The sequence below is a fragment of the Pocillopora damicornis genome, chromosome 6, assembly GCF_964200805.1.
Source record: "Pocillopora damicornis chromosome 6, jaPocDami1.2, whole genome shotgun sequence".
Classification (NCBI taxonomy): Eukaryota; Metazoa; Cnidaria; class Anthozoa; order Scleractinia; family Pocilloporidae; genus Pocillopora; species Pocillopora damicornis.
In genome coordinates, this window is record NC_142675.1 from 18,102,768 (window position 1) to 18,116,335 (window position 13,568).

Below are 13,568 nucleotides of genomic sequence, written 5' to 3' on the forward strand. Positions count from 1 at the left end.
TATCCGCTTTTCGGAAGTACCTTTGTTTTGAAAACCTGGCAAGAAATGTCTTAGATGTCAATTTTCGACCAATGAGCTGCTCTAATGTTGTTTCGACAATTTTCATTGTCAATGATCCACTCCAAAATTAATATTGAAAGTAATATTCGAGATGCTTTAAGGTTTTTTTACAGATTCCTTCTTGGCCGAAATTTTTTTGAACATTAAGTTTTGTCCAGTCTTGATTTCATAGCAACAGACTGCAAGCTGAAAATCGCCTTTAATCTTTCAAAAACGAACAATATTTAAAAGCATATTGTTAGGAGGTATTGGAGATATTGATTAGGCCTTTATTTTAAAGAGTTCATCATAAATGTTTCAGTTTACCAATATACAGACCTAACATTTTCGTATGCAAATATGCACGCCTCAGTTTTGAAACTAGCTCCTAAGGTCTCTAGGCGGTTTTCTACTCACACAATTTGAACCTTTGAATACTTACACTGTCTCTAGAATTCAAAGTGCTGAAATAACTCTTTCTCTAGAGTTCCTTACGTAAACAAACCTGTAGTAATAATGTGATCAATACTGTGATCCAGAGATAAACATCACCGATAGCTGTGCATGTTGAGAACGATACTGTAGACGTTTATATTGGTGAGAAAAGTTAGAGCGCCGAGGTGAAAATAAATTGTTTCTTTTTTTCCTTTTTTTCTGAGTGTGAGACTATGGTACAAACCGTGCGATGACAAAAAAAAACCTTGCTCTTGCCTTTTTCGATGCAAAAATGATATATCATAAGGAAGGTCTTCAAACAAAGATTTACCTTCATCCAGAAAACACTTTCTTCAGCTTTTATAGAAAATAATTTTCTGTTGCCTATACATATGGTTTCTTGCCTGGCAACAGTCTACCACGTACTGTATTCTATCATGATGTATGTTTCCTTGTATTTCACTCTTTGCTATTAACCATAGTAATCAGAACGAATTTGTTATCAGTAATTCTACCTTTAAATATGAAATACGATCAAGATGGCTGCCCTAATATTAACCAGTGTTCATAGAGGTGGTGCGTAAACTTCCTGATAGAGCACAGTCAACAGCTTGCGGCACTCTGCCGCATCTGGTCGATTGTGGGGTTTTCCATCCCAGCAACGCTGCATTAGATCTTGCCAGCCAGTTGGAGGCTTGATCGCGTCTTGTACATATGAAGGTCTTGCACCCTCTTGGTCCGACACATGTTCCGCTTTTTCAAGGAGGGCTCTCTTACCATACCACATCTCCCAAAGCATTATACCAAAGCTGTATATGTCAGCCTTAAGCTTGTTATCGTACTCTTCGCAAAAGATCACTTCGGAGGCAAGATAGGCATCAGTTTCCATTGTCTTGTTCTCTTCAGAAAGGCGAAAACCAGAGACCTTAACGACGTTTCTTCCTGAAAGCTATGAAAAGAGGTGAATAATGGGCAAATTTGTCATAAACATAAAAATATTTTCGGGCCTTTTAGGAGCTACAAGGTCTCTTCTGCAAAATTGACTGGAAGCACTCGCAGTTCGTCACTCGACACCGCGAACTGTTGATTAAAGAGTACTTAAGCGGAATTTAACAACAATTACATTTAATTTGTAAGTCTTAATTATTTGACTAACGTATTAGATAATTCATGATGAACTGACCCTCACAAGAAGACTCAAATCGAAGCAACTGTAGAAATTAAATTCAGACTTATTTGAAACTCACCAAAATTTTCTCCAGCTTAAGTCTGCGGTGAACAATGCCCTGGTTGTGTATGAACTCTATGGCAGCAGCTATGTCCTTTGCCCAGCACAGTGCATTTTTCTTAGCGGAGGTTTTTTCAGAAAATCCAGGAATATTTTCAGGATTCTGAAAAATATGATTCATCAAGTTTTCCTCGCAAGATTCAAAAACATGGATCACCCGCAATCGATCATCTTCCTTCAGCAATGCTGTCCCAAAGAACTTGACAATAAAGGGAGAGCCAAGCTTCCTGTAAAAGATATAGTTGCATTGACCTTTATTCAAGTTCGATAGGATTTCAAAGTACCCGAGTATTTCGGCGTTTTTCAACTGCTATGTTATCATTACGATCTAACTTAAGTATCTAATATTCTATAGTTGTCAAATCCCATTAAATTCTTCTTTAGACAGCCCTCTTTTATGCATTAACTCAGCTATATCAGAATTTTCATTCGATACTAAGAGTAACTAACCTCAGTGTTTCTGTCTTAGAAAGGAAGCCAATCGCGGTGGATTCGTTTAGTTCTTCGCTCCATAATTTCACAGCCACCTGTGTTGGTTCGCTCTGTCCAGGTAACCTGAATGTTCCTCGATAAACTGAAGCGAATTCTCCATTTCCAAGAAGTGAAGTTGGATCGTCTCGATACCACTCCAAGTCGTTACGACTTATTTCCATGCTCTGTAATTCTTTAATGGAAAAGAGGGCCATCTTTTCCTTTTCTCTAACAATCATCTCTTCTAAAGGGCCATATAATTCTTTTATTTCCTTCTCAGAGCGAATCTCATCTCTGAGCTGCTGGCATAGTATTTTGTCAGCGACTATGAGCTCGCGCAAACAAGATGATACTTTCGTAAGGTAAACCTTAACATCTTTGAGCTCCTTCTCCACGAACAACGAAAGCTGTTGCTCTTGAGCCACACTGCGAAGGTATTCACGGGAGGCTTGCACGATAAAGCTCTGTTTGTCTTTTTCGTATTTTCTCGAACGTTTCCAATTTGTTACTTTCCCTTTAAATCTCCTAATACCCATGAATGGGACGCTGCCAACTAGAACTGCCAGGCCGACTGGAACCCAAATTGGACTTGTCAGCCCGATCATAACTTTTTGGGCCGCGCTGAAGTCATTTGAAGACTGGCAAGTATGTGATCCACTAGCACCAGCATCCGTGATGACGGAGTTTTTTAGGTATCGGAGAGGTAGTAGACTCTTAGTTTTATCAAATCGCTGGTGGGACAATTGGACCAGAGATCTGCAAGAGTAGGATAAAATTTGTTTTTTTTCTTCCCACGCGGTAATCGTGGTCTGAAGTCGCTTCATAAATGCATCTTGGATAAGATGTTCGGTCACCTCCCAACTTTCTCCAGCGTGTGGAATATCATCAAGCGTCCACGAGGTAAATTGTTCCATAACTTCGCAAGACTGGAGGTCTTTGGACAGTACCCTAACGGCGTTGTCTGCCAGTTTTCTGAAATACTCTTGCAACTCGTATTCAATTGAGCACAGGCGCATCTCAACGTCACGAAGGCGTTTAAAATGTGAAGAGACGATTTTACGATCGGTGGAAGGGCAATGATCCATGACCATTTTCATGTGGTGGGCCATACGTGAAATGGCTAAGTCAAGCCACCTGATCATGAGAGATGAAAGTATACAGACTACAAGTTCATTTTTAACCAAAATGTTTATTGAACTTATTCTTTATCATTCCATGTGGGCGAAACTTCAAGATATAAACAAGTCTGATAACAAACTAGGAAGAAATTCATTGCTAAATTCATGGCGATTTTGATCTAGGCGTTAAGGAATTCGGCTTTTACCCAAAGTTTCCCCATAAAGCACTTTGTAGTAGCCACCTAGAGAAGTAAACCCCACAATTTTCTATGCCTTTGCGTATGTGTAAATTATAATTTTCACTGTGCACATGAGTGAACCTCATTAAATCAAAACAAGTGGGCAACATAACTTGGTCTTTTTAATAAGATAGGAATGCATTTAAAATAGTGCATCACTTAAGGCGTAAATTGGGGCCACAATAACCCCACGTGGCTTTTTAAGATCCTCCATAGTCATAACAGAACGTACCTCCACTGCATTTGCAGCGTTTCTTTATTGCTTTGCAAGGCGGTGGATTTAACAGCATCCATCAGCGACGCAAACTCCGCGACGGCTGTGTCATCGTTTGTGGCGTAAGGCGATGAAATGAAAATGGTTTGGGAATCTGGGTCTAATTCAGGCCAGTATTCTCTGAGTTGAGATAATTGGTGCCAATTGTTACATAGGAAAAGAGGAAAAATTGAGGAGGTTTCCATTTGGTCAAGACATAATCTTCTGCATTGTTTGATTGTTTCTTGCATCTAAGGACAAACGTGCACATGGAGTTGAAAATTCCTTCGCGGTAACTATAATAATTCTTATAATAATAATAATCATAATAATGATAATAAAACATATTTATAATCCCTGCTATGGAACAGTTCGGGTGCGTGAACTCAACTTGTCCATACAGCTTACCCTTAGTTGCTGTGCTGAACTGTCAATAACGCAGAGAACTGCGAAAGCCTCAGAAAGGTACGCCTTTACTTTCTCCTCCACGATGCGTGATTTTTCAAATCCTGGACTGTCAACTACAACGATTCTTTCCTAGTAAACATAACGATGAGAAGTAAGTGAATCTTAAAACAGGTTAAATGACGCTTTTTTAATGAGTATTTTTTGTAATTGTTGTTGTTGAAACATTTATAGACGTTTTTCTGATCAAGAAATCAAGCTACATCAATGCTCCTAAAGGGTTAGATTGCGAACGAAAACGATATATGTTAGGTGTCAAAGCTAATCCGTTCATGAACATTATGTTGCAAGACCCAATTTGCCAAGAATATTGCTAGATGGAAGCTTTTAGCAACCCTCAGCTCACAATTTACATTTCATGCCCTTGGCTTGCTAATCACCAACCTTAAGTAAGTTGTTTGGCCAAAAGATCTCAATCTTATCAAAAACTGAACCTTGGAGATCTTCATTTTGGAAAAATGAGGAGATTTCTTGAAGAAAGATTTGCTGAGAGTTCACAGCCATCTCGCTAAGTTGGATAGTCTTTGAGAAAAGGCCTGTTTCAGGATCTGCGTCTTTATAGTGAGCTACCAGCCCAGGGGTTTTTCCATATTTTAGTTCGCAGATAATGGAAGAAGTGGTAAGAAAGGAGTCAGGGAGGAGTTGTTCCCCAAGAATCAGACTCAGCAACGTGCTTTTTTTCGAATCTCTTTCACCTGTCGAGAAAAGCACTGGGTTAAAAAAAATGCAATTCGTTGTTTTTAAATTTCCAGATCATTGTCTATGATGAGTCTTGGTAAAGTTTAACTTGTCAATTTCTCATTAACATGCAAAACAGGTTCTTATCAAAGATATACGTCGTTTTTACGACCATGAATGACAAGAATCTAGACGTTAAAGGGAAACTGCCTTGAGCCCTGTTCGTCTAAAGACAATAGAAGCGTTATTATGACAAAATAGTAAAAAAATTACTTTACTATGGCGAAAAGTCTGGAAACATGGCAGCCACTTTGACTTATCTCCCGCACATAAAAGGGATGATACACATGATGAAAAATGTTCGTCGGGAGTTTTTATTAGTTTAAGAAATCACAGTGTACACATTTCTGAAAGAGAAGATGTTTTGGGATCAAGATGAGTTAATTCAATTGAAACAAGAAAACAAGAACAACCAAAACAACAACAATAATATGCAGCGTTTCTGTCTGTCGAGTTTATAGCGTCGGCGTCGTAGCCCTACGACATAAATCGTTTATCACTCGGGAAAAGCAAATTTCTCAAAAACTCATGACAAGGTATGACCACATGCGAAGGATTTGACTTCCCAGTGGAATCAGTCTGAAAGTTGCTCTCTTGGCCAGGTGGGTTGAGCAAACCTCTTACAACGAATGAGGAGACGAGTATGGAAAAAGCTGCGTGACGTCGGTCAACATGCGCTAGTGCACGGCCCCTGTTTCTTATGTGTATATATAAAAATTAAGTTTCACACGACTTACTGCACGATGAGTCACACTTCGAAGTGAGCCGAGGAAATTCATTCCACAGATTAAACGCGATTAACTTCAAAATATTGGCCATGACGGATACGAAGGGATAGTTAAAACGGAGAATATATTGCAATTAAAAATGAATTCTGGCAGATATTAACACGAAACTATGCAACACCTGTTGTGGCCGTCAAGTAGCTTGCGTCCCGTCTCTTGCTACTCCTTTGCAAGTTAATGGCATAGTCCTGTGGCGGACAATCTGCCTGAGAGCGAATGGAGCAGCAAGCAGGAAACTCAAGTTACGACACGCGCACATGCTTCAACCTCTACTTAATTATGAGCTTTCAGAATTTTTTTCAGCAACCAACCTGAAACAAGCACGACGTATTCCACTCTCTCTAATCTCTGTTTGTGGTAGGCCAATTGGTTCTTGAGATTTTTGACTCCCAACTCCAGAAGAGCGTAGTCCTTGTCACTCATCCTATTTAGACATGCCTCTGTGCTCACGCATGATTCTAGCAAGAGCGTTTGTCTTCTCTCGACTTCTTCCCTTGCCTCTGTCAACGTTGAAAAGGCCTGATAAATGGAGCATGGATAGATTACATCGCTTTGCAAAAAAATATCAACACGACAATATAACTTACTAGACTTGCCAAGCTATTTATCTATGTCGGTCACTCAATACTATACAGGATTTACTTCAATGTGGTGATTTCTTTGGAATCAGCCCATTTCGGCGTGTTGACTGATCAAGCTGGCGTAGGCTCGGGTACTCTTCCTTGTATGCACATTTCATTGTATAGTCGAACCTGTATTTAGCAGTCGCCCATGGAGAATGGCGGGGTAACCGTTGAATACAGGCTGACCAGAAAATGACTTGCGAGATGTTCGTGCGTAATATTTTCATTAACAGTCCAAAGAAGAGAGATAATTCTAACGTTACAGCGTTTAAGGGGAATTTACAACCGCTTAATACAGGGTGACCACTTAATACGCTACGGCTTAATGACCTTAATAAAATTTTGACTTTATTGACATACTCGAGTTTAGATTTGAGTGCGACCTCGACGTGAAATTAATTATTCAAGTTGAACTACAATTTACGACGTAAACATACGCATAAAAATGCACTCAGAACTGAAATTTTAAAACAAAGTAGATTCTGCTTTACAACAGAAAAGGACAACACAAAGGAAACTGTCATCTTTATCAAGCAAGATCACCCATCAGCACTTGAATGTTAGAGGATATCGATGGGCCATTGGTTTTTAATAGAATATCAACCTCCACCTATCGAAACATTGAAATTCTTCCCATCAAAGAAGCGGAAACTATCAGAGGAATTTATTTGAAAGAGTCGGGCTGTAATTTCCAATATACAGCGATAACTAGCGCGGATGAGAGTCGTGATAAATTTGTCAACAGCCTATCATCATAGCTCTAAATTGGAGTATGAGCCCAGGTCCGACTGAAACTCGTTGAAGAAGTTCTTCTTTACAAATTTGACGAAGGATGACAAACAAAATGCAAGCTTAACATACTAAACATTTTCGCTTTCTTCGACACGAGCTCTGAATACAATTTAGGTTATGTCCATTGAACCGTGCTAGTCTGATTATCAGGTTTCACCCTCCTAGGTGATTTCGTTTTGTGATATACGCATGAAATAACGAAATGATAAATGTTGAACAGGGAGCTCTAGCAGTGTAATTAAGAAGCTTTAAATCTGGAGTAAATGTTTGGTTTGACAATCAGTTCACAACCAATAAAGTTATTGGTGGTCATTGATTTCCCTTTGGTTCGCTGTTACGTACAGTGTCTGTGAATAAACCAATTTTTAACCTAGACATATAGAATGCTGGCCACAAGACAGCTGGTCGATAATTTCGGACGATAACTTCATCATTTCTCATTACCATAGGCCCGGTATTTAAGGCTATCAGTTCTTGATAATTCAGTGACAGTATGGCAATGTCAGTGCAACCTGAGTTTGAATCAATACGCAGCCATAGATGTTTCATTCTTACCTTCTCTGATATTGTGAGTGCCTTTTTGGCCCTCTGTTTCATCTGGTCTAACGTCTGCAGCCCTCTTGACGATAAACCTCGAGACTTCATTAACTCGGACATGAGCCCAATATCGTCGATTTCATCAATGTCTATCGACGCACTCATGCTGCGTACGCTCTTTAAGATGTCTCGAACAATGAACAGTTTCAAGAAGAGAGAGAAGAAAGTAACTATACACCTCTTATGTAACGTTCTGTTGAGCTGTTAATCACATACGGGGTTTATATTTACGCCACTGCAGCTTTACCTTGGAATTACATTGTTTCGGTTGAGTAAAAGCGGTTGTTATCGTTGAACCTTCTAGACTGTTCTCTGATGAGAAACAAATCCTTTTCTAACAAATCAGGCAGCAGTATTGATATGGATAGATTAACTGATTTCCAATTAGTGATTCCTATCGCGAATATTACTTTTCCTCAGCTCTCAAAACTGTGTTATTTCTTTTCAAGATGAATCTGTCAGCAACAGCTGTGGACGAGATCTACGACATCGCAGTAATGGTTCAAACAATAGCGTGTTTAGGAGTTTCGCATGAAGGCTTAAAAACATTGGACAACATGAAAAGGGCATTGAAACAGAAAATCAAAATATGTTGCCGAAAAAATCCAGTTGGAATGTAAGAGAGGTAAGGACAATAAGCAATGCGAGGGTAACTGCCATCTGTGTCACGAATCAAGTAATAAACCTTAGACAAAATTATAGCAAACATCAACACCAGATTTAGTCTTCTTGTTACGTGACAACTGTTTCTACAAAGCATTAAAATCACGGGGCAGACACGCACTAGCTGGTATCGATCGATTATGTAAAGTTGTTGCCCTTGGGAAGAAAGGTTGCTTTAAACACAATTTCTTATGAACTGTGCTGTTGATGAAATGAAGCTGCCGCTCGATTCAGGAATGTTACTCCAAGTTTAAAGTTTAAAACACTTTATAGAGTTTCCCACTGATTGCCTCTTGTTGCCCACATCTTTTTAGTTTGTGTATTTTAGAACATAAACGCAGCGAAGTTGGAAAGTTAAAACTTCCGTTATTACTTCTGAAGAAATCACTGCTTTGACGCACAACTCCTCAACGTGCGCTAGATGATCATCTGGCGCACGTTAGTTAAAACTTTGAATTAACCGATTAACAAATGGACATAATTTTATTAAGGTGACAAAGGAGGTTTGCTGATGTGTCGTGACGCAACGTGACGCCACAACTAACTAATCAGCAGTTTTACATGGTGCATTTGGTTCAAGTCAACGATTTTGCTTTAATTGATGATAATTCGGGACAACGAAGAGGTATTTTTATTCTGAATGGTTAAGAAGAATGCAATTCTTAGGTTGCGCAATACAGAGCAAGAAGAGGCAATTAGTGCAAAAGAAAATAAAACACTTATAAGTTGGCTTTGAACGCTGTCAGCATGCAAACGACTTTAAAAGCGTTTTTAAAATTGTTTGATTGAACGCAGTTGTTTTGACGAAACGCACGACGAAATCTATAGGCGCGCCCTTTGCAGCTGAATAATTATGAAAAGTTCTCTCAAATTTTCCTCATGCACATAATTATCAAGTAATCACACGACCTTTCGCGCAATTTGAAATAAAAAAGCACCCCTACATCTTTATAAAGAGTGCAACTCACACTTACCCTATGGGCTCATGCAGTAGTATTTTTTTATCATATAAACCACGGTATTATAGAAGGATTTCCAGCCCTGAGAAAAGCCGTAACAACACACGTGAAAAATTCGATACTTTATCAAATGTGTTTGATATCGCCAATCAGCTGCTGACACGTCGCTCCCCTTTCGCGCCACTCGGTCAGGTTGATGAGTGAACGACAAAGCCTTCACCACTCTCAATTCATGTTTGCTTGTCGGATCTTTCTCGTATATGGCTGTTAATTAATGAAAAATCTGTCTAGCTTACATACAGTGACATTCAAACTTTCTTAGAAGGGAAAGAAAACCAAATTGTGAAAAAGTTACGTATTCAGTGGCTTTCGTAATGACATTTCTCGCGGCTGAGAACGAAAATTGACAAATAGAAGATTTGCCATGGGAAGACTTTAGCTATGTGGCTGAAAGATTTCTATAGGCAACGAAAAAGTTAATAACTGACAATTTTGAATATTGAAAATTACGCCCACTGTTGTTTTGTAGTGATTCAGCGCTTTTTTTTCATATTGAGCTTTATCGCCAACGCACTTTACGAGTTTTGTTCGGGGATTATCGATCCTTTTATTTTCATTCGTTGAAAAAGTCGAATTCTCTCGTCAGTTAAATGCTATTGTGTTTATATGATAAACGAAATAACACATGTTTGCTTCTAGATAAGGAATTTCGCTTATTGTGTTCAACTCGACATCTCACTCGTTGGCTGCGCTCACTTGTGAGCTATCGAGCTGGACACTCGTGCACCATGTATTATTTTCTATTTCTCTTTTTTTTTCTCGCGGTTATCGGTCTGTTTTAGATCAGAGTTGAGAGGTATCATAAAACCCTTGATGACCGGCCCAACGGGAAATAATGAGTTTTGCTACCCCAAAACTCGCTGTTTCCCTCGGAGACAGTCATTAATTGCCTACTGATTTCCATGTATAAGGCGTTTGTGGTGTTGAAAGAGGCCAAGGAAGAGTACAAACGAAAACGAGTAACCTTACAAAAATTCTTTAAGAACACGGAGACTTGTTTATACACCAAGATGAACGACAAACTTCGTACCCTCTTAGAGCAAAACATTGGACACCTTGACGACAAAATTTATTCTCACAAACAGAGTCTGGAGAGAAAAGAATACGTTGTTCTCGTTGTAGGTTGGTAATCAAGAGTAAAAATGTTTTCGTCCATAACGATTCTTTATGTTCCCAAAGTTTGTGAGTCAGGAAGCTGACTTAAATTTATGATTAAACGAGAAACGACATTTCCTCTCGTTTTGTAACGTGATAAGTAGAACTGGGATGTTGGGAGAAAACGAGAGAACCTTTCAGTTCCGCGAGCCGTTGAATCGAGTGATTTGTAACTTATGGGGCTTCTATGGACAACCAAAGTGGGTTTAAAATGTGATCCACTACTTTTATGACATAAGCCTTTATACTTGTTATAATTTTTTTGTTTTGTTATCTCTTTTATTGAAACATTCATTCAAAAAAGTAATTTTTTTGGACCGAAGGCTTTACTTTAGTCGATAGTTTACATGTTTTGGAAGAAGAGTTGAAACAATGAAACAATGTAAAAAAAATAACAATAAAAGGAAATCATAGCGTGACAACAATTAACTAATGAAACAAAGCGTGATACTGTTACACAGACACTGGGCTAAAGGTAATTCATGAATCTAAAATTTTTTTAGGAAGCTGAATCATCCATTTATCGTTAAGTTCTATGGTGCTGCACTGATTAGAGAAGAAGATTTGTTGAGAGTAACTCTCGTGATGGAATTCTGCAAGGAAAACTTGATGGGACGCATTTTCTAGAATCAGGACAATATACCTAGTCTGTCCTTGACAACTGGTGCCGCGAGAAGTCTAATTCGATGGGCAAGAAACATCGCCCATGCTCTCGAGTTCATTCATATTCAGGGAATTGTTCACAGAGTTTCAATTTGGAAAACATCATGGTAACTTGTACGGAAATGACACACGGATGAACATGGGAAGGTTTCCGAAGAAAGGTCTGGACTGGTATGGTGATATTAAATATTGAATGAATAAATGGTAAAGGATACATTTGCAGGCTCTAAACAAGTATAAAATGATATCAAATCTTTATCTCAGTCTGAGTCAGCAGTGACTTGTTTCTCTATACAAGCAGTCTTAAAACATTGTGGTTTCAAGTATTTTTTCACACTTGAAGTTCACATGATTTCATTCGTTACTTTACAGTTTGTGTTAGCCTGTCTCAGAATCTGTTTGAACGCACTTAAAACTATTGACTAGTTCTCAGCAGGAACACTCATATGATTCGCATTACTTGACAAACTATGCTACATAATTTGTCCTGAATTATGATCGTTTTGCGCTTCATTGCATCTGTCTGTATTTGTAATTTTCTAAACTCAAATTTTCTGACGCAAGGCCTCCCTTTTTTATTTGCCTTGAACACCAAGGGGAAATCTTAGGTTTTTAATTTTGCGATCTTAATTGAGAGAGGGGGAGGGGATGAATCGTCAAAAGTCACTGCTTAAATCTATGCATGTACATGCGCAGGAAAGGCCACCTTTTTTCCAAAATAGTCCAGAGGGAGACGTGAGAGCGGTTTATGGTTAGTATGCTGAACGTAACAGACCAACACAAGACGACCAAGAAAGGAAGAAACCCCCGCCTGAATGGAAAGGTCTAATGCGGGGCTGCTTGGTTGAAGAAGCAGACAAACGACCAGATAACACAGCATGTCATCAGAGGTTGACCATGCTCTACCGGGACACATCTCCACCCATTTGAACTCTAATAATTTCAAGAAAATCTCTGAAGGTATAGAGCTAAAACTTAGTTTATTGTGACGTTTTGTACATAGTGTCAAGATTATGAAGTTAGTATCACGTATGTATGATGATTTACATGGTTATCAAATCATTTATCATCATATGCCTACCTTCACCCTTTGTCAAATCATACTGAGGGGGTCGAAGTTGAGGAGCGATAGAGTAGAAGTGGTAGAGGTATACAAAATTTAAAAGTGACTCTTTAATGCCCCATTCACACCAAAGCTTAAACATGTTTAAAAGTTGTTTTGTTAAACACAGTTTAATTTTTTTTTTCTTCATAGAAACTATTTAACCGAATATTTTTGACTTGAATGTAGCACATTGGAAATGCAAGTTAGCAAGTGCTTGAATCCAATGGAAAATCAAGTTTTTTAGTTCTCTGTTTATAATTTTCATTCAATGAAAACCAGTTTAACAAAACATGTTTTGCTGGTGTGAATGGGGTATAAGACATGGAGATAGGTTTATTGGTGAGTTTTGTGAAATCGAGATTCTCAAAGCGCTTGCAGGACAAACAAAGATCATCATACGGCTTTATTGAAATACTAATACAGCAATAATGATAATAATAATAATAACAATAATAATAATGAAATCATAAATTTTAATTCACTAAAATTCTTTTCCTATAATATAGTATAAACTTAATTAAATTTAAATCTGTCATAGGTCTCATTTCACATAGTTATTTCATTCTAATGATTACATTCCATCGACTACAATCTATTACTTCCTAATCCTATCCTTAACTATTTCCGAGTTCAACCTAGCTCAAGGAAAATATCATGGAAAAACTTATTTGAAGATAAAAAAAAACATCCATCTTATATATTAAAAATCTAAAAATACTCTAAAAAAAAACAAAAAACAAAGCAAAACTAAAACAAAACAAAACAAAAACAAAAACAAAAACAAAAACAAAAACAAAAACAAAAACAAAAACAAAAACAAAAACAAAAACAAAAACAAAAACAAAAACAAAAACAAAAACAAAAACAAAAACAAAAACAAAAACAAAAACAAAAACAAAAACAAAAACAAAAACAAAAACAAAAACAAAAACAAAAACAAAAACAAAAACAAAAACAAAAACAAAAACAAAAACAAAAACAAAAACAAAAACAAAAACAAAAACTATTCTCTAAATCCTGCTGGTTCTTTTCGATCTCAAAGTCGCAATGTTCAATGTTCAGAGGGACACGCCTAGTGTCCCTCTGAATAGTGGTGCGTGAACCTCTTAGGCAAAGTAAG

The 13,568-nt window shown here is 37.9% G+C and overlaps 1 protein-coding gene across 2 annotated transcripts; it reads right to left on the reverse strand.

Moving 5' to 3' along the window:
- Nucleotides 1-240: 240 nt before the first annotated feature.
- On the reverse strand, nt 241-8,355 carry LOC113681996 (uncharacterized). Of its 2 annotated transcripts, none has more exons than XM_089210945.1 (8): nt 7,802-8,355; nt 6,143-6,350; nt 4,693-5,003; nt 4,252-4,380; nt 3,823-4,094; nt 2,213-3,367; nt 1,722-1,989; nt 241-1,423 (listed from the first exon to the last, which is right to left on the reverse strand). In XM_089210945.1, exons 1-8 carry the CDS (start codon nt 7,946-7,948, stop codon nt 1,040-1,042), a joined length of 2,874 nt encoding a protein of 957 aa, XP_089067071.1. In that variant the 5' UTR covers nt 7,949-8,355; the 3' UTR covers nt 241-1,039. The 2 variants fall into 2 exon arrangements, with proteins under 2 accessions (XP_089067071.1, XP_089067072.1); XM_089210946.1 differs by having other exon boundaries at nt 6,143-6,331; nt 7,802-7,931.
- Nucleotides 8,356-13,568: the final 5,213 nt, after the last annotated feature.

Bases quoted from the DNA above. Each gene is read 5' to 3' on its own strand.
- LOC113681996 (XM_089210945.1), bottom strand. From the start codon at position 7,948: ATGAGTGCGTCGATAGACATTGATGAAATCGACGATATTGGGCTCATG. The intron at 4,095-4,251 runs GTAAGCTGTATG...GTTTGTCCTTAG, and splicing joins GTTCAGCACAGCAACTAAGG to ATGCAAGAAACAATCAAACA. The intron at 3,368-3,822 runs GTACGTTCTGTT...TCTCATGATCAG, and splicing joins ACGCTGCAAATGCAGTGGAG to GTGGCTTGACTTAGCCATTT.